The sequence below is a fragment of the Lepisosteus platostomus genome, chromosome 11, assembly GCF_059453375.1.
Source record: "Lepisosteus platostomus isolate fLepPlt1 chromosome 11, fLepPlt1.hap1, whole genome shotgun sequence".
Classification (NCBI taxonomy): domain Eukaryota; kingdom Metazoa; phylum Chordata; class Actinopteri; order Semionotiformes; family Lepisosteidae; genus Lepisosteus; species Lepisosteus platostomus.
In genome coordinates, this window is record NC_142621.1 from 5,955,835 (window position 1) to 5,975,718 (window position 19,884).

Sequence of the window (19,884 nt, forward strand, 5' to 3'; positions counted from 1 at the left end):
AATTACAGCTAATTCCCTGTACCTCAAAAACCTAGTAGTGTTACCAGCTAACCCGATCTTGTACTGTGATGGGAAGAAATCATTACTGCTGTATGTGCTTTGGGTGGACCAATGTCCCAGTCTGGCGATAGAGGACACTGTACACTGTGTCTTTCTTTGGATGAGAATGTGAGATTCTGACTGCTTGGCCATTAAGATCCCATGACACTGATCTTAAGTGCAGGGTTTTTAAACAATCTGGCTAAATTTTACTTTGGGCATGCACTTAATAAAGTTTCTCCTCAATTCAAATGATCAAGCACTTTCTCAGTTCTCCTCGTGACCTGCTGTGTAGCAGGGCTACCAGCACACTGGCTAATGGCTGCATATAGTGTCACCCAGATGGGGTGCTGCACTTTAGCCACTGATGAAATGGGTTTCCTCCAAATTGTAAAGTGCTTGAGACCCTTTGGGAGAAAAAAACATTATATAATATTTATCATTTTAACCTCATCTAGAAAAGTATCAATTTAAATAAAAGGACAAACCACAGAAAAATAAAAACAATCACTTAAAGCTAGGAAGTAAATTTATGATCATTTTAGCCAGGATGGATGCTGACCTGATGTTTTTGTGTTATTTTTCTTCTGCTCCTCCTCCATTTCCTCTTTGGTCTTCGATGAATTAGTGGACCTGGAGAACTGCTTGCGGACCAAATATGGAACCAGTTCTCCACGAATGGATGTGATGGATCTTAAAACATGCAGGAATAAAAAATACATTCCTAAAAGCATTTTCCATTTTAGATGCACGTTTCTTCATTTTTGCTCTTTCCTTCAAAACTTCTTAAGAGATATTTTTCCTTCCTTCTTCTGTGGGGTTGAAGTTACCCCCTAAAATGTCCTGGAACAACAACTAATTCTCTGTACGTCAGCAGCAGCAACAGTAGTGTTACCAGCTAACCCACACTGGGACGGGAAGAAAAACTCTCCTTGTAATCTTGAAACACAAGATAATCAAATGAAAAGCAACTTTCATGTGACTCAGAGCACCATGGAAATTCTTTACTCACATGTAGTTCTGCCAGCTTCCCATCTGAATCAATTCCTTTACCAAGTCAACAACAGTCCAAGATATGACAAATTCTTAATTCAATTCAGGCCTTAATTTGAGCCTTAGGTTCTGCAACTATGAACTGTATATGAGCTCCAAAATGTCTTTCAAGGTTACCACTGTCCTGATCTAACAACAGTACATTCTTGAGGCTTAGGAAAGTAAAAAAAAAAATTAACACTTTGAAAAATGTTGTGCTGTTTCCCTTTCAGGCGATGCCTTACCAGAAATGAGAAACAAATAAAAGTAAGACAGACAAAAGGTGTTGGCTCATAAATATTGTTGGTGAAACATTGTGTGGAAACCCGAGACGGCGATCTTCTTTTATATTCTGCTCGGGTAGGATCATTTATTCTCACTTACTCTAATTAGCGAAATAACTGTCAGTGTGGGTCAGATCACATATTTGTTTTCAGTAAAACAAATAGGTATCACCTAGAAGTTAGGCCTGTGGTGGGGGTTATAATGGTTACTATGGTGGGGGGGCTGTATAAGAAGGGTAATCACTTGTTGTCTATACAGCTAATATCCATGTAGAATTTTACAAGCCTCTAACTTCACTCACAAGAGTAAGGATTAAAAAAAAAAGTTAATTTTGCTCCGCTGTATATACAAGTTCATGGTTCCCTATCACGTTAAAAAGGATCAGGGCAAATAATGTTTTTAAAATTCCATGTAAGCCTACAGGCAATTTTATTTTCTCTCCCCTTTCTCTCTCTCTCCCTCTCTCTCCTTTTTATTTTCTTTTGAGAGAGATTAGAATTTCCATGTGAATACCAAGAAAGAAACAACAGTTACTCTGTCCATTTTTCTCCTTAAACGCTCCACAGCAGAGCAGATTCGAGAGGAAAAAAAAAAGAAAAGAAAAACTTGAATAAAAAAAGTCAACCCACTTTGAAGAAAAAAAAGAGGAGGAGGGGGGGGGGAACAGTTCTTTAGACCCCACGTCTGGGAAGCGGATTAGGGAAAATGATATTTATATCAGGAGGACTCGGAATTAAAATGTCAAAGCACTGGGAAGCGCAGTGAACAAACGGCTCCAGTGAGTATTTATGTAAACCAAGCGAAAATTCCTACTTGGAAAAAGGAAAAAGGAGGATGCTGAATGGGGCTAATACGCTCCCAAGTTAATGCCACCTGCGCTTATTTTCAACGCCACTTAAAGAGGCTGTTTGGGATTTCCCACAATGTGAGTTTAACAAGCACAAAGGGAGCAGGGATAAGAGGGGTGGAAGCAATTACTAGCCCCTGTTTCAGATTCAGAGCAAGTCTCCAGAACTCCAAAGTCATTTTAAGAATGTGGGGGCCAGCAAATGTGAACAGGTTTAAGCTACAACAACAAGGATAAAAAAAAATACCTTTTGCGCCTGCTAACGAGGGAATCTTTACCCAGCGCATCAAAATGTAGGAAATGTGATCATCAAACATCCAGTTATTTTCCGTACAGAAATAATAAACATCTACTTTTACTCCAAACAGCCAGGCCCTGGAGAAGTTTCAGATTCCTAGATACCATATTAACTAGATTCTTAGATAGTTTCTTAATATTAGCGATTCTTTCAGCTCCGCGTCTCACTGAACAAGCCAACTTCGAAAAGAGTGAATGACCTGCTTCCTTACTTATTTCATGGGTGATCTCCTCAGCCGCATCAAAAATCATTTTAAGAGTGACAAAAGCAATGTGGCTCAATGAGTCAATTTCATGTCACGTTACAAGGTATGAATGTCAAAACTAACCCAGTGGTTGGAAAAAAATAAACCAACACAACCTTTTCAATATTTCTCACATTGGCAACGTTGTTGCTGTTGCTTCAAATTTAATGTAGCCAATACGGATTTTAAAGGATTACTTTTCATAAGGCTAGGATTATAGGCAAAAAAAAACATCTTCACAACAGCTCCAACAGCGATACAAACCAGAGACAACTTTCTTTCACTACTCCCTGTTGAGCATTTAACATTCATTTTTATTTCTGACATGGCACCTTTGAACTCCTGTGCCAAAAACGGGTTAAATCACTTAATGCCCTGCCCTGTGTGCACACATTAGTAGATTTGCATTCTATCCCAACTATTAAAAAAGATGGTAAGTTTGACTTGAGTACTTCTGCAAAATTAAAAATAACCTAGACAGAATGGATGAAAAAGCTTACAGAGAGTTTTCTCATTTCATGTTTTCATGACTATGAGCTTTAATGAAACATTGGAGGGTTCGGCATCATTATCTGTCAATATAAAATTTTATCTTTAAGAGGGTGAGTTAAAAAAAGTCCTTATTGAGCAGGTGATTTAAATGTTTTTTCAGGGTCTGCCTTGAAGTATAAAAGAGAATGCAGTTTAGAGTGCCCAAATTTTTACTTTGTGTGCATGACGCATGTAGATCTTGGATATTGTTACCTACCTGTTCTAACTCCGTCAATGGAGTATTTACAGGTGTCTAACTGAAGTTAAGCCTTATTAGATTTTTTTAATGAAGTGGTCACGTTTCAACATTCCTTTAAAAAAAGGCCTGTCTACAGAGTTGTCAAAGGAGTCACTCTAGACACATTCCATTCCTTTTCTCTGAGACACAGACTTTCACACCTGGCAGGAAGCAAGGTGCTTAAGGAGAAATAAACAGTTATGTCTGAGGTGCACCTCAGTGTCAACCTGCCAAAGCTGTTTGAATAACAAAAGTAAATCCTTCAGGTAAGACAGTCACAAATAGGTTTCCATGTTGTAGGGTTTTTAAAGCCCAGCCAAAATAGTTCTAAACAAATACATGCTGGTGATGAACTGAAGATGACCTAGCTATAAAATGATGCACAGAGTAGTTTAAACTCACACATAACATGACATTCTTCCCCCCCAAAAAATTAAACACTCACAAGCTTAGATTCTGCGTAGACTTTACAAAATCAATCATTTCATGATCCGCTCTTGATATGTTGGGCTTGATTTGAATTTGCCCCAGTCCCATAAAAATTAGGCCAACATAGTTCCTACAAAGCAGGCTTCCCAGAATGACAGAACATGACCAGGGGAAGCACATCAACGTGAGTCTGTAATCCTAATTTTCCACCTTCAAAGCAGCTTTTTAAGGAATCCTTATTTTATTAATGTAGTTTTTCCAATGTGTGGAAAATACTACCCTTAACTACAAAACACTGGGGGAAAATAAACACAAAAGTAAAGAACAGGGATATGCTTATAAAAGATGCTTAAGTATAATGTCAATACTTACTTGTTGTCAGCTAAGAAGTCAACCACAGACTTTTTTAGGCAGTACAGGTGTGCGTCAACAAGGCCAGTTTTCATGTGCATTCTTGGGTGCCTACACAAAATGAGAAAACAACAGCTCACAGTTGCAATTGGGGCGAAAAGAAGAAAGAATCTTCTGCTTGAAGCCATGGATGTGTGATTACAACACCACACTCTGTAAACACACAACAAAGACTTCCCAAAGTAGAAAGCTAGGCTTCAGGCCAAATTATATTAGCAAAACCAAACACTTTTATATTTTCTCTTTTATCCTGATGCATTCTAATTAAATGCTGTACTTCAGCTTTGCATTATTTGTCCTCTTTAATTTCCTTCTTTGTGCTTCTTTATTTGATCCCTGTAAAGCACTTTATGAGAACATCTGTTATGAAAAAGCAAAGGGATGTTGCTGTATCTGTCTATTGTCCACCACCAATCTCAAGAGGGCCCCTGTCCCCAGACAGCTGCCATAGCAACGCTCGCTAGCCTACTGTTCACAACTGGTCAAACGCCAACAACAGACCCCCCAATTGGTTTACAGCCTACAAATGGCACAACAATGTTCTGAAACCCTCACATACCCCTGACCCCCCCCCCCCCCCATGCAACAACTCACAGCTGCCTAGGGTCAGTATAATTAACCTGAGTTAAGCCACAGTCCAAGTGTTCAGTCATTTCTTCCTTGTAGCTCCGGAAGAGCCAAAAAGCGGGTGACACTAGCACCTGCAATGATTAATGTGCACTCTAACCTTTCACCTGACTGACACATGACTAAAGCCTGGCTTAAGAATTACGGCCGAGCTGGAGTGTCATGTTCCATAAGATTTTGTTTTCAAGTTTTAAAAAAAAAATGCAAATCATCTTGTATCATGAGCAACTTTTGTATATTTACAGCAGAAGATGTAGAGTTAATGTTAAAAATACATCCACCTCTTCACTGTTACTTCCAGCCGAGGGAATGCTTACCAAATAGCCATGACACACTTCACCTACATTACCCTTTGACACCCAAAAATGCTAACAGCACTAGACTCACTTGGCCCTGAAGCTGCAGAGAAAACAATAATATGGAAGAAATAAAAAAATAGCTGAATCTAAACCTTTATGAATGTTTGCAATTTCCATTTCCTGTGAAACAATTACTGTGAAGTTAGTACACAAGCTAATCCACCCATTCAATTACTAAACATTGTATAAAGTACAGGACTGCAGTGGAGCCAGAGCCTATTCCGGCAAGCAACGGGCGCAACGCAGGATACACCCGGACTGGGACGTCAGGAAATCACAGGGCACACACGGAAACACACACTCACACCAGGGCCGGTTTCCCCAGAGGTTACTTAACCTACCAGCATGTCTTTGAACTCTGAGAAACTGGAGCACCTAGAGGAAACTCACGTCAACAGGGGGAGAACATATACAGTATGTACAAAAATCACAGTAACTAAAAGAAAATGCAGGGCAGCAAAAATCAGGGTTCAATATTAGGTTACTTCCCCACATATAATCCAACTAAATGAAGCCGGCTGGTGAATGTTTTCTTACAAGTCGGGCTATAGTGAGATAAGTCAGGAATGTTAGCTGATTTGACATCATGCAATTTTTTGAAGGCACTAATGGCTCACCTGTTACAAGTATTAAATGTTCTGTACAGGGCGAGGTGCAATCTGCACTGACCCAGTGAATAAAGCATTCACAGCTGAGGGTGTTAACCTTACATTCCTATGCACTTTGCATCACCCATTGATGAATTCCACATGTGCAACATGTGGTGTCTGTACATCTCACAGAAAGCAAACAGGTACGGAGAACATCCAGGACCTCTGACCCCCCACCCAATACCACGGTGTATTCTTAGCACATACAGTATCTCCCAGGAAGAAACAGATACGCCACTTATTTCCATTCTTGCTGAGTGCTTAGAAAGTGTGTTGGCCTAACTCGCTGCACTGTTTTATGAAAACCATGTACTGTGCAGCAGTGAAACTTCGTGACTGCACAAATGGGAAACAGGGAACATATCCCAGTGAACAACAGTATTGCAGAATCAGAAGGTTCTACCTGTGTCCATTAGAACAAATCCATTGGACACATGTAAGGTCAGTGCCCTCTGGTGTGTCCTGTCATTAGCCTTGGAAATGTCCCTCCTGGTTCCACTTATATAAGTGCCAAATTACGATGGTCTGTGGTACAAATTTCTAATGGCACATTTGTTTGAACAGGTGAACAAACATCTTCACCCTATATGTACTCTGTTAGCATTCCGCGACTTATGATCTAGAGTGCAAAGTGTCCTGGAGCGATCTGAAAATTAAAGTTTTCATTTCTGCAGTGGAACAGTAACATGGATTTTTTAAAAATATTAATTTGCATAATAATGTCTTCATATTACCGTGTTTAAGATGGGACAGAAAATGGCTCAGAAAGGCTGTTCTTTTTTTTCTGTAACACATTGCAAGATCTGGTTTTACACTCCAATACAGAGGCAGTGCAAAACATCTAAAAACAAACCTGCACTGCCTGTAAACATTTTAAAGCCAGATGCTCAAGATGAATGGTACAGAAAGTAAAACAAAAAAATAACCACAAGTAAACTGTCATCTTGCAGCTGGCCTTAGACGCAGTCCATTCATTCGATTGGTATGAAGGAATTAATGAAATCAGGATGCTAAAAGAGCCACAGTGCTGAAAACTTGTTTTAGCTTTTGCATTTTGGTAAAATATGTATTGTCCACAATTTCCCTGAGTTTCACTTGAAACAGCTCATCCAGCAAGCAGGTTTATGGTTTTCAATTTTCTTCCTAAAATCTCATTACATCAGGACGACAAATTCAGCGTTACATATGGAACCATCCACAGTATCCAAAAGCACAACAAGAAAAAGAAGGCCACTGCATCTTTAAGGATGGGTAAGCAGTGATAAACATGCTTGACACTGATTTATATGATCCTCCCCTAACAGTTCTGCATCATGACTCTCAGCACCTGTGGCTTGGCTAACAGAACACCCACCGATAAAAGCTGTTTTATGGGAAGTGTCTGCTGCGGAAGAGCTGCCTTCGCCAGACCTGCAGCAACAGGTGCTTTTTATTGACTGACTTTTTATATCACAAAACGGGGGAAAACCACAGCAATTGCCTAATCAGCTACTTGCAAACTGCATCAAAAATGACTCGCAACATAGCGTCTTCCTAACAGCATGATTCACATACACTTTCTGCAGTCTGAAACAATGGGATGTTATTTTTGCTCAATTGCTTTGTGTGAAAATCGCATTCCAGAAATCTAGGAAAAAGCTTGTGGTCAAAGACCGAAAGGCTTGATTTTGAGTAAATGTGAACTTTTCTATTTCTATTTCCTATTCATTTTTAAATGCCTAAAAATATCAATTACACTCCATTGAGTGAATCTGTATTATTGATTTTGGGTACAATGTTTGAACGCTCTTAAAACATATTTGCAATATTTTTCCGTCTCTGAAACTCAAAAGTAATGTGGCTCAGTATCACAGCAGTTGCAATGCTACCTCACAGCTTTTAAGTCCTGGGTTCTGCTACAGTCTGGGGAGCCTTCTGCATGTTCTTCCTGTGTCCTTGTGGATGTTTTCCAGGTGCTCCAATTTCCTCATCCTATCCGCAGACATGTTGGCCAGATTAATTAGTCATGTGTGCGTGTGGGTGTCTGCATGTCCTGTGACCAGTGCCTTATTAAGGAAGTAGTCCTGCCTTGAGCTCCTATTTCTGGGACTACATTTCTTGGAGCTTGACTAGGAATAAGTGGCTTTCTAATAATCGATGGATGTAACAAAGTAAAGCAACATAAATGTGAGAGCATGCTTTTAACTCCAAAGGATGAAAAAACAATTAACAAGTAAAAGATACTAATCAAAACCTGCATCATTTGTATTTCAAATGAAAAAATCAGTCTGATTTGAAAGCTTTGAAAAACAAAGCTATATATAAGAGAGATATATAAACATCAAAAAGAAATTAGATTAAAAATGCTACAAATGAGGCATTAATGAACAGAATTAATAAAAAAGGTTCATTGCTTAAATTCTGTAGAACATTTTCTACAAAAATGTTTTGATGATGACTCACAAATTGTTTAATGACTGACTAAATCCTCATCTCCACCCCCTAAAACATGAAATTCCCATTACACTGAGGTAATGCATTGTTGAGGTGCACTCACAGGGGATGAAGCTAATAGCATTTCTTTTGTGGCACACCTTCTTGTGCTGTGTCAACAGTAGCGCAGTAAAAGTTTTAAAACTTAGTCACCCACCAAACTGCAGTGAAGTAGAATATTTGTTCTTTTTACTACAGATGATCTGAAACAAAAATCTAAATATAGTGTGTTGTGTTGTTTCATTCTCCGGAGTGACTCAATCTACATTGTAACTGTTAGAATTTCAGACTTAAAATATTTTTTCATTTTTGAAATCTACATAAACAAGGCATTTCTACTTGACTGTCTCCACATTGTATCACGTTATTGCTTCAGAAGGCAAAACTGACAAAACTATGCAATGACAGCTCAGATCTTAATGAGTTGGAATAAGGTTGTTTTCTGTTTTAACACACTATAGTAGTTTGGTAACATGCTCAGACACTGCAGACATTTAACTTGCAAAAGTGTCTACAAAATCGAGCACACCAACAACTTATTATCTAAAGGATAATTAAAGGATTTAAATGTTAACTTCCAGCTTTTTATTTTTTAATTTTAATTTCAAAATATTTTTTAGAACATGTTTAACATGTATAACACGTGTTTAAAGACAAACACAAGCGAAAAATGAAAGATTGTCTTCCAGAATTACAAGTTATCTCTTGAATTACTTTGGAATAAAAGGTCAATTTGGCCTTAAAATTATGACTAAAAAAGCCCTTTAGAAAAGCATGACCACAGCTCTGTGCACAATGTCTGATGATTGCACTCTTTGTTCAGGGAGCCATATATCAAGAAGAATAAAAGAAACAGCAAAAATTAAAGAATTAAACTTCTAAACTCTGCCATAAATCAAGCTCTAAAGTATAGGAGATAATATGTGAGAGAAATCTGCAGGAGCTTTCAAGCTGTAAAATCAATTATAGGGTCAACTAATATCACATGTGTAGCATGTCTGCAGCCAAGGGGCTCAATTGCAAACATGTGGAAACGCCAAGCAGAATCACCAGGAGGATCACAAACCGCCTACCAGCAACTCAGCTTTTAGGCTTCTGTGTCCTGAAAATAAATCTTTAACAGATCTAAGTTTGGCCTTTACCAAAAACAAGGACGACCTATTTTCATTTGCTCTTGTTTCATTGGTACAACAGCTTTCTGAACTGTTCATAGAGCCAAAATGAAGCAATAAGGGACACTGACAGAATGCAACTTTACAGAGTGTGAGAAAAGCTCCAACTTATTTATTAGCTTTGGCATCTGGGCGTACAAGGTAATTGGATTACATCATCTAAAAACTACAATGATATCAATCAAGATTTGTTCCTTATGATTAGCACAAAGAAATATGATGATTCTTTCATGCCACCAGAAAGTTTTAAAGCTCAGTTTAATCTGAAAGCCCTGTCTGGTAGAATTTCTGATTATGTGTTATTACTGGAATCGCTAGTAGACAACCTGCCTTGGCATATTAGAAATATTAACAGGAAGCATTTCTGAAATAAATTAGATCTCTTGGAGAATCAAGAAGCATAATATTTTCCTTAATGTTAATAAAACTACTAGTGTCTTATTACATTTGAAAGTACATGTTTGGCTAACAAAGTAAACTTCAATTTCAGTTCAAAAACAGCAGTCAGCACTACAATAATTTAATTTCATTATGACTTTATTAAAATGTTTTTTTTATTTGAATGTCTTTGTCCATTAATTCACCTCTTAAGTGACTACAAACCAGACTCTCTTGGGATGACAGTATTATTGGCCTTTTTTCTTTTTGCATCAACCTCCGTCTATATAAATAGATGGATACAAACAGCTAAAGTCAGTTTATACAAAAAGCCAAATGGGTCAAAACTGTTCAAAAGTAATGCAAACTTCAGACGAGTTGTAAAGAGGCAGATAGAAAGCAAAACAGACGCTGCAAGAAAGCATTTTAGTTTTTAGTTTATGAGCTGTCTACTCTACTGAAAAAAACACCTGTCATATGTTATAAATAAATACCCAACAATACTTTATTGTAATTGAACAAATCATCTGTAGACCAATAATAGTAGTAACAACAACTCTAGTAGTCAAAACGTTGGACACCTCAGTCAGTTTGAGATCTCTTACACAGAGTCTATAGCAGTTATTATATAGAAGTGTGTAGATTCATGCAGAAAAGAGGACAACTACATGCAGTGGACATCTGCCAGCTGGGGGCAAGGGTCTATAGTGACCTCGATCACTATTTGAAGGGCATATACATGTAATTTAATGCTTACACAAATATATTGAAGTATTAGAGGCAAGATACAATTAACGGAGGCTCCTGCAATAGTACACTATTCTCATATAACTGGAATCACTGAAGCATGGCAAATGCAGAGCAATGGTAAAGAATACAACATCCATGGGTAGTCAGTATTCCAGAGTGACAAGAAAGACTGAAGTGGTGAAAGTGAAGCATTACACATGAAAAAGAGCATGCAGGATCAGGAACTCAACCTTGATGCATCCAGGGTCAGACAGATAACAAATGAGAGGGATGATTAGAAGTTCTTTAGGCGCCACTAATTTAATCTATTAATCACAATGCAGTTTAACATTATGAATTAAGGAACATCTGTGCAAAGGAAGAAGTGGTAATCATGGGAGATTTTAATTTTTCACGCACAGATTGGGAATGTCCAATAAGGATGTCATCAGCTGAAAGTGAAATCATAGATGTGGATAACAACAGTTATTGTAATCAGTTTCTCAAAGCTCCTGGACTGATTTAGTGTTTTCAATACTATATAATTATAAGAAACTGTGAGTTTGGTTGTTACCAAGCAGGTATGTGGAACCAAGTCAAGCTCCAATCTATGGACCTTTCTGAAAACCTCAGAAAAAGACTTATTAATTCTCATCAATTCGTAAATGGTTAAAAACCATTTCTAAGGTTTTGGGGTTCCACCAATCCACTATCAAGCAGATTAACTACAAACAAAAAAAGATCAAGACCACAGTCAGTCTACCCAGGAAGTGGCATCCTACCACATCCCTCAAGAGCAAACATCAAGGAAGTTACAAAGATGAGACAAACTTACCAGCTTTTACATTAAACGTTTCGTTAAAGTCACTGCAGTTGTAGGATGTGCCACCAGTTTACCGAATCTTAAGGTTCACAAATAATACTTTGTCTCACACAAACAATTATTAAAATATTATAAAGTTTTGTGCTATTTGTTATTAGAACTTAGATTAAGATCTAATATTATTTTAGCTTCCAAACATATGGGATATAGGCAAAAATCCTTTGGATATGTGAAAGGGGACAATCTAACCTTTTCTTGGCACCATAGATGTATGACGAGGAACACTGACCGTGATGAATCAGCATCACTATGAAAAAAGTGATGAAAAACAATTCAAAGCGAGGGGTGTTATGTTAAATCTGAAACCGGTTAGACTTATATCGTGCACCTTTATGATCAACATATTCAAAAAAGGCTATTTTATACCCTAGAATCAGTCCAGAGAAAAGCAACCAGATACATCCCTAGGCTCAAAGATATATCCTACAACTAAAGGCTAATACAACTGAACAGAGAGCGCTATGAGTGGACCTTATACAAGCCTGCAAAATCTGAAAGGCACTTTCAAAGTCAACTTTTTAACATGGACTTCTTCAGAATCAACAATGAAACGTGAACTGGAGGACATTTGTGGAAACGATGTGGAAATACTTGTAAAACCGAGACCAGCAGTTCTTAAAAAAGGGTTAAGGGAGTCTGGAACAAGCCACCCAACCTTGTCAAAGTAACAACCCTGGCTTTCTTTCAAGAAACAGCAGAATTAAAAGGATCAACTGCCTACGAGCAACTAAAAGAGCTACATGGGCCAAATGGCCCACTCTCATTTATAACCTCTTATGCTCTCATGCCTCATTGCCAGGTGAAACCATATAACTATTAAGTCAGAAGCATGGACTGAACATTAGCTGGGCATTACATCTGGTTAATGGCAGGCAGCCACAAGCTGTCAGAATTTCCTCCGCTTAATACCAGGTCAATATCAAAATAATAATAGAAATACTAGCTACTGCTCTCTGCTATTCTAAAATTCAATGATCTCCCTTCATTCTCCTGCTAGCTAGCCAACTTCTCTTTATTTTCAGATATGAGAAATATCAAACTGGATTCAGATTAACCGGCTTTTGTTTGGAAACAGCCTTTGGAGGTGAGCCTTTATATCAGATTAAACCACACAAACAATGGCAAAAAAGATGTCTTCTAAAATAACAGTAGTATGAGCCAGATCTTGTCAGATATGTTGCTTGAATACATTTAACCCTAAGCTGCTTGAAACAACCCATCAAATAAGCAGAAAAATGTTGCAGGAAAAGGGAGAGTATCAGAATCAACATGCAGTGGGTTAAAGTTATAATGTCAAGAAAAAAATCAGATTTGATTAATTTAAGGCATTTCTTTGATTTCGAAAAGAGTGAATTTTTACCTGCCTCAAATTTATGGTCCAGATAAAGTCATCCATTATACGTTGCTATGTGTTGATAAAATTAAGAGCTCAAAGTTAAAAATCCCCACACCCGCATCATTTTTTAAGTGATCAAAAGCCAGGGACACAGGTGGTTCATGGATAATTTTGTTCCAGAAAAATTAAAAACATTAAATCTAACATTAAAAATTCTTCCCGTACACAATGCCCTTAAACTTGACCTAGATCAGAAATTGTTATGCCAGAACATTACAGTTGAGTTCTTGCCACCATGCAATACAGCACTAACCCCACCCAACGATCATCAAGTCATTTCACTGCGTAACATTATTACATTATTTAGGAACATAACCTGGATTTGCAATGATTTACAATGAAACCCTCCATACTGTATTTGGGTACAGACAAGTGCAACACTCAGTCTAATTTATGGTCCCTAACCCAACTCTGTTCCATTAATTCCTATGGGAGAACCTCCTGCTTTAAGTAGCATGGGCAAAGTTTACACTCTTACAGTCCTGACCTCTGTATATTTGCATTGTTCTAATGGGGGAACATTCCCCTGTCGACAGCGTAACTTTCTCGTCTCTAACCCCAGGGGATAATGGGGACTGCCTCTCATCACAGAAGGATCCACAGATACCTCTCATTAAGCTGAAAGAAAGGCCCATGTGATGCTGTGTGTGGAGAAGAGCCAGGCTCACAACTGCCACAGCTCCCTATTTAAGGCCACAATTTACAGTGGGTCTGGTTCCCTGAAGTATTTACAGGCTCCCACCAAGTCAGCACACAAGGCCCTCACTCTGCCGGGGTGATGACAGCTCAGTCAGCCACTTCCGGCCCCTACAGCAGACAGCTTGTACAAGAGGCAGCACGCATCCGAACACAAGGCCTCTGTTAAGATGCTAGATTTTTAATTGTGCTCTTTACTTCATAAAAAGGGGAAAAGATGAGAGCAGTGTTAACGACCCGGAGAACTACCCCTCTTTAACCATACCTTAACACTTATTTCCAGCATAAATCACAATTTCGGCAGTGACAGGTACTGTAAAGGCAACAAAGAGCTCATTATAGGCTGCAGTTCACGATTATATACCAAGATATTAGGAAATGGAAAACGACAAGTTATTCGTGTTAAAAAAAAGGCATGCATTAACTTGGGCCTTTGAAGTCTCAAATAAAAATATTCTTGGGTCAGGTGCTCTTTTGAAGTGGCACACTGCAGCTGAAGGTAATGGGTTTTTTTTTCTTAAAGAAGGATGATTCACTGCACTTTTGGACATGCAATGTGAGAATAATCTTGGATGCTCTGTACCAGGCCAGGAGTCACATGATACAAAACATGAGATAAGCACAAGGAACAAGGGGCGTAACAATAAAAATCATTTCTATAGTAAAGTTCTTTGGATCAAAAACACACACAGCGGAATAGATTTCCAGGATACCTGCCAGTGAAAAACTGTCTGCAACAGCCAAACCAGAAGCAAATCCAACACTTGATGGAATAATTTTTGGTCTCATGACAGCTTGGGGTGGATCCACTATGTTTTTATTAGCAATCCCAAACAACAAAGGGTCAGGACTGCAAAGCTTTTGTGTCTGGACTGTTCTAATGGGATTCTCAAAAACACCCACAAGGTCTTATTTGCATTGTAGCAAAATCCCTGTACTCTGATTAACCCCCAGGGTGCTAAAAAGCTGCAGTGTTGTCTACATTTGGCATTGCAAATGTAATAAAATTAACTTGTGTTTTCTTGGAGGTTATATCTGTGCGACACACAAACAAAACCTTTAGCTCAATCCTTGTAAAAGTTGTGCGCCAACACACCAAAGGTTTTCAAAGTAATTCTCTTCTATTTATAAAGTTGCTTTACTCTTGCTTTACTCACAGACATGATTTACAGTACTTCAGTTTTTAACTCTTTCATAATGTCAGCTGCAGGTTCAAATGAACAATCTGTTCAAATTAACTGTTTTTATTATAGTCATTGTAAGATGAGCTGTACACACTCCAAACATTTTTTTATTGAATTCTGACATATTTTTGGCATACAATGGACTTCCATTCGGTTATACACACTTGTTTAAACAAAGATCTAGTGAAATTAAAAGTACCTTTATCAGTCCTAAAATAAAAGACAAATTACTGTCATCTTCAAAATAGGAAAAGATGTGCCTTAGACACTTACTTTTGTATGATGGATTTCCTGATAACAAGATCCTCATCCAAATCTGCCTCATTGGCCATAAAGAGCAGTCTTTGTCCTGAGTTGTCAACCCCAACAAAATCCCTCTGTTCCCCTAAAAGAAAATTCAGTTCAATTTACATTTCACGTGGCAGGAAACAGCAGAGTAAAAACCAAATTATTTTAAAAAATTAATGCAACACATTTCTTACAAGCATTTTTTTAAATAGTAGTGAAATCTGGGGTACCATGTAGTGTCCACTCAGGATAAGAAAGAAATTGCGAACTTGAGCTCTGACATGAACATCTTCATGATTCTAAAGCCATTTAGTAAAATTAACAAAGTTATGTTTAACTTCTTTGGATCTTAAAATTAAATATTGCCTTTAATCTATAAACTGTATAACAATTATCCCCAATTTCCTTATTATCTACACTTATCCCCTAGTTCAGAGCTGTTGTGGTTTGAAAAACAGGCAAGTAAACACTCTGAAGTACAAACTTATTTTCTAATCTTGAAAGTAAGCACATTTTAAGGGCAGGACAACAAGTACAAGTGGGTATTCATATTTGTAGGCTGTGAAAATAAAAAAAAAAGATCCACACAAAATATTACCTGTATTTTTCTTTCCTTTCTGTCCAGGAACAGTTTCTGTGAATTCATGTGCTTTACTCATCAGCATCGACAGTGTGGCATCATGGGCTCGGAATAAGTCAACCACTTCATGCAAGGCGGCATCAGTGATCAAGTCACAGCTCACAACTAAAATATCTGTCTGCAGACAAATGGAGAACAAAAGATCATTAACACCTTAAATTCCATAGCATGAAAAAACCAAATGTATTTGATATTTTTCTGCCTTTTCTAAGAACTCTGACATTAATTTTGCACAAAGTACATACTTTTGCATGAAACTAAAAAAAAAAAACTAAAATTATCAAAACCTCATATCCCTGCACCCAGTAAAAAAGCTGTTATTCAAGATGGCACTTCATTATAGATTTTTTTTTACAAAAGTAGATGCTCTGTCATTTGTAAAGAACTTTTCATGAAAAGGTTGGACCAAGATAAATTCTCAATGTTCATCATTCAACATCCAACATAAGTTCTGTTAGACAAGCTTTTTCAGTACTCAATTGTGCAACCCTGCCACCATGTCAGCTGATTTGAATCTATGTGGTTTATACCTGTGTGGATACTTCAAAGATCAAACTTTCAAAGCTAGTCTTGGCAAAAATGAGGATTTAAAGGTAGCAGCTGGGTAAAATGATTATTCAGTTTTAAACGACATACTTCAGAATGTACCACAGCATTTGACTCTTTACTTATCAGATTTACATGACATACATTTAACGTTTTGAAATAAACTAAAATGATATGATGTAACTAATTAAAATATTACAACCATGTGGAATGGAGAGATAAATTTAAAAATAATTCAGCACCATCTATCTCCTTTGTTTTTTAAGAACCAGGAATTTCCTCAAAGTAGCTAGTTTTGTCAACTTATTTCATTATGAATCAACAATCAGACGCCGACGGACAATTCGATATAAAACAGTGCACACACAATTCACACATTAAGCCCAACATCTGACTTGCCTGTAGCACTCCTGCACGCTAATACACAAATGGAGCCGCATATTCATGACCGTAAAACCAACTTTAAAAGATGAGCATATTAAATATCACATTGAAATGTTAAGATTGTGAATCAGGGGCTTACGCGCATTTTACTTAACAGCTTAACAGAAACAGGCACAAAGAAGATGTTTCAGGGAAAAAAGCGGCATGATGAATTTGTTTCTTGCTTAAACGGGTCAGAAACTGGCAAAGACACAGGCACTCCATGAACTATAAGGGAATAACAGCAATAAATTACGGTGCATTTACCATTGTTTCTGTTTTAAATGTCTGGTTACCATCTGCTCTGCCCATCTAGCCCCAATGAATAAATAAACATCACAGTGGAGTAGTGGGGCCCATTAAAAAAAGCCTCGCTCTGTAAAGACTCGCTGGGGAGGCCTGGGGAGAGGTGAAGCTGAGACACTCAGTTCACGTTCTGAAGGCTCTGCTTATAAACGCATACTAAGAACAGGGGATAAAAGCAATTGTTGTGACTTTGTGAGCTTTTCCCTTATTTGCAAGTTGTTAGTCTGCAGGTCCAAACCACAGATGGATGGTTTCCCTGTCTTGGTTTGCCACTGATAGATGTCCAATAACTGAATTCCAAAAGCAGGCACGACAGCATGATTGCAAATACTGCTGTGCTTTAAAGAACAAAGGACAAATTCTGTATGAACATCTCTGTATCTTTAAAACAGATCTAAACAAAACATATAAGACACACTTGCATACTGGCTACAGAAATGAGCAGTTCCTGGGAAATGACAAGGACAGTTGGGTATCATCCAACACTGATACAGAATCAAAAAAACTCAAGTTTGTATTCTGATTCAAAATGGAGATTTTGATTATGTGGGAAGAGAGGATGAATGAGAAGATTCTAAAATGGTAAGTTCATTTTAAGTGAAACTACTAAAACAATTACCATAGCTGCTAAGGATAGCTGCATACAGCTCGGTGTCTTTAAGGGGGACAAAATACCATGCTGATTTAGAAAGCTAATCTCCATTCATTCACATCAGGCAGCTAAATGCACAAACGTTTTGAAGAAAATATACAGAAATGGCCCTGCATATTTTTAGGACCTTTAAAGTAGTTTTCCCAAGCTGTCTCTAAATATTAAACAGGTTTAAAAAAAGCCCACCCACAGACAGATAGTTGCTGCCCCCGTGCAGCCAGGTGAGACCACCCTGTGAGAGCACAGCATCTATCGGAGACACTAAGAGAGGAATGCATGCATTCACACCCATTACAACTCTGCCATCCCAGTATGATAGCCATCCAGAGTATCACTGCAACAGTTGAAGGCTTCTCGTTGGAGCAGGGGATATTGAATAACTGCACGCTGCATTTTATTGGCGAATCCACTTTCATTTATTCAAGAAAATGTTGTCAGGGAATATTAAAATCAAAACTCAATTAGAAAAATTACCAAATGGCCAAACACAGACAGCTACAATCTTTGTAAAGTTCACTAAATTCTAATACATTTGGATATTAGTGTTTTCTCACCAAACATAATTTTTCAGTATGAAACAGCCTTCCTATATTTTTTGTTCTCAAGTCTAACAACCTTCAGAAAACAGCCTGGGATTAAATGAATTTGTAATGTACTGTCCCTTACAGAAGAAAAACTGAAATTTACATATTTTAAAACTGAAGAAGTAAAACTATTTGATCCATCTATTCAATGAGTTAAGTGTCCAATAAAAGACTGCAAACTGCTTTAGACATCTAGTGGTAAGAACTACAGTAATGAGCCACACGGAAAAGGAATTATTGTCCTTATTACACATGGAGCTCTAATCGCCATTAGTGAATTCTATAAATTGTACAGTCAATGCCATTATAAATATTTAACACTGGGCATAGTTACTGTACATCTCATCATTAAAGTGAATTAAACATACCTAGCAATCCGGCATTAAAAGGCATAGCTTATCACAAGTTATTCCCTTAATCAAATACCTTTTATTACTAGTGATCATTCGAAGCAATAATCACCTTGAAATTATACACCTCGCAGCTTTTGTTGAAATGAAATGTGATTTTTACCAACACAAATCACAGAATTAAAAACGCACAGAATAACCCAATATTGCTTAATTCCCAAATCTATTGACTTTTGACAGAATAAAATAGGCAATTCTAAGATGTGGGAGGATCCAAGATGGGGTGATCTAGTATGTCATTCTCCTTAAACACATGTGTTCCAGGCCTGGCCAACTTCAGTATGGATTCTGTGACCCACTTGTTGGACAGCGCAGAACGTTCTGACATCATATGTTTGGAGAGCAGGAGAAGGAGCCGAGTTTTCAACAGGTGAAATGAGCCGATTCATTCAGCCAGCCAGCCAGCAATGCACGGATCAGTGATCTCTCAGCAGCACACAGGATCTGCTTTTTCAATAGCCCTGCTGACCTCAGTCTTTCCATACGGCGGCCAGGTTAAACCTAGGGCACCCCATTTCTATGGGCTCATTCAGGGCTCCCCGTGTACAAATGCTCTGAACACAGCCAATGTGTAAAGCTGCAAGTAAAACCGTGCTGACCATGACTGCTACTTGCTTGTGAGCTTTACAGATCGCCTTCCTTTTCGCCCTTGTACCTAGCACGGATTTTATAGATCCAAATGTCAATGTCACAAATTATTGAAACATATGGGGCGGGCTCAAGCTGAGGTCTGAAATGATTAGACTGTGTCCCACTTTAAATCCAATGCTATATTTCTTTTAAGACTTTTTTTTTTATAGCCCACAATTTTACAGGCCAGTGCCTCATTCCTTGAAGCCTGTCAGAACATGGATCATACGTGTTTGACCCTAATACAATGATGCATTATAGAGGAGTAAAGAACTATGATTGCAAAAATGTTTGTGTGACAGGCAGTTCTTGTTTTTGAAATTTTCACTTGTGGCAAATGTCAAATTCTTCCCCAGCAGGGAACACAGTGTGTTGTTGTGGCCTGATGTTTACCTGTCTTGAGGCAGTTCTCACCCAAAATGACTTTTATGACAGAGCCAGTAAATAAGAACGACAAATGGCCTTACATGGGAATAAATATATTAACTACACATATATGAAATTC

The 19,884-nt window shown here is 38.0% G+C and overlaps 1 protein-coding gene across 2 annotated transcripts in view; it reads right to left on the reverse strand.

Moving 5' to 3' along the window:
* eif2b3 (eukaryotic translation initiation factor 2B, subunit 3 gamma) overlaps positions 1-19,884 on the reverse strand; it is a 35,229-nt gene that overhangs the window by 11,125 nt on the left and 4,220 nt on the right. For both annotated transcript variants that reach the window (XM_088598116.1, XM_088598117.1), the window contains exons 4-7: positions 15,787-15,946; positions 15,174-15,285; positions 4,316-4,405; positions 602-732 (exon numbers count right to left, since the gene is read on the reverse strand). In XM_088598116.1, the coding sequence (XP_088454242.1) occupies positions 602-732; positions 4,316-4,405; positions 15,174-15,285; positions 15,787-15,946 (493 nt within the window). The remainder of the gene's footprint in view (positions 1-601; positions 733-4,315; positions 4,406-15,173; positions 15,286-15,786; positions 15,947-19,884) is intronic.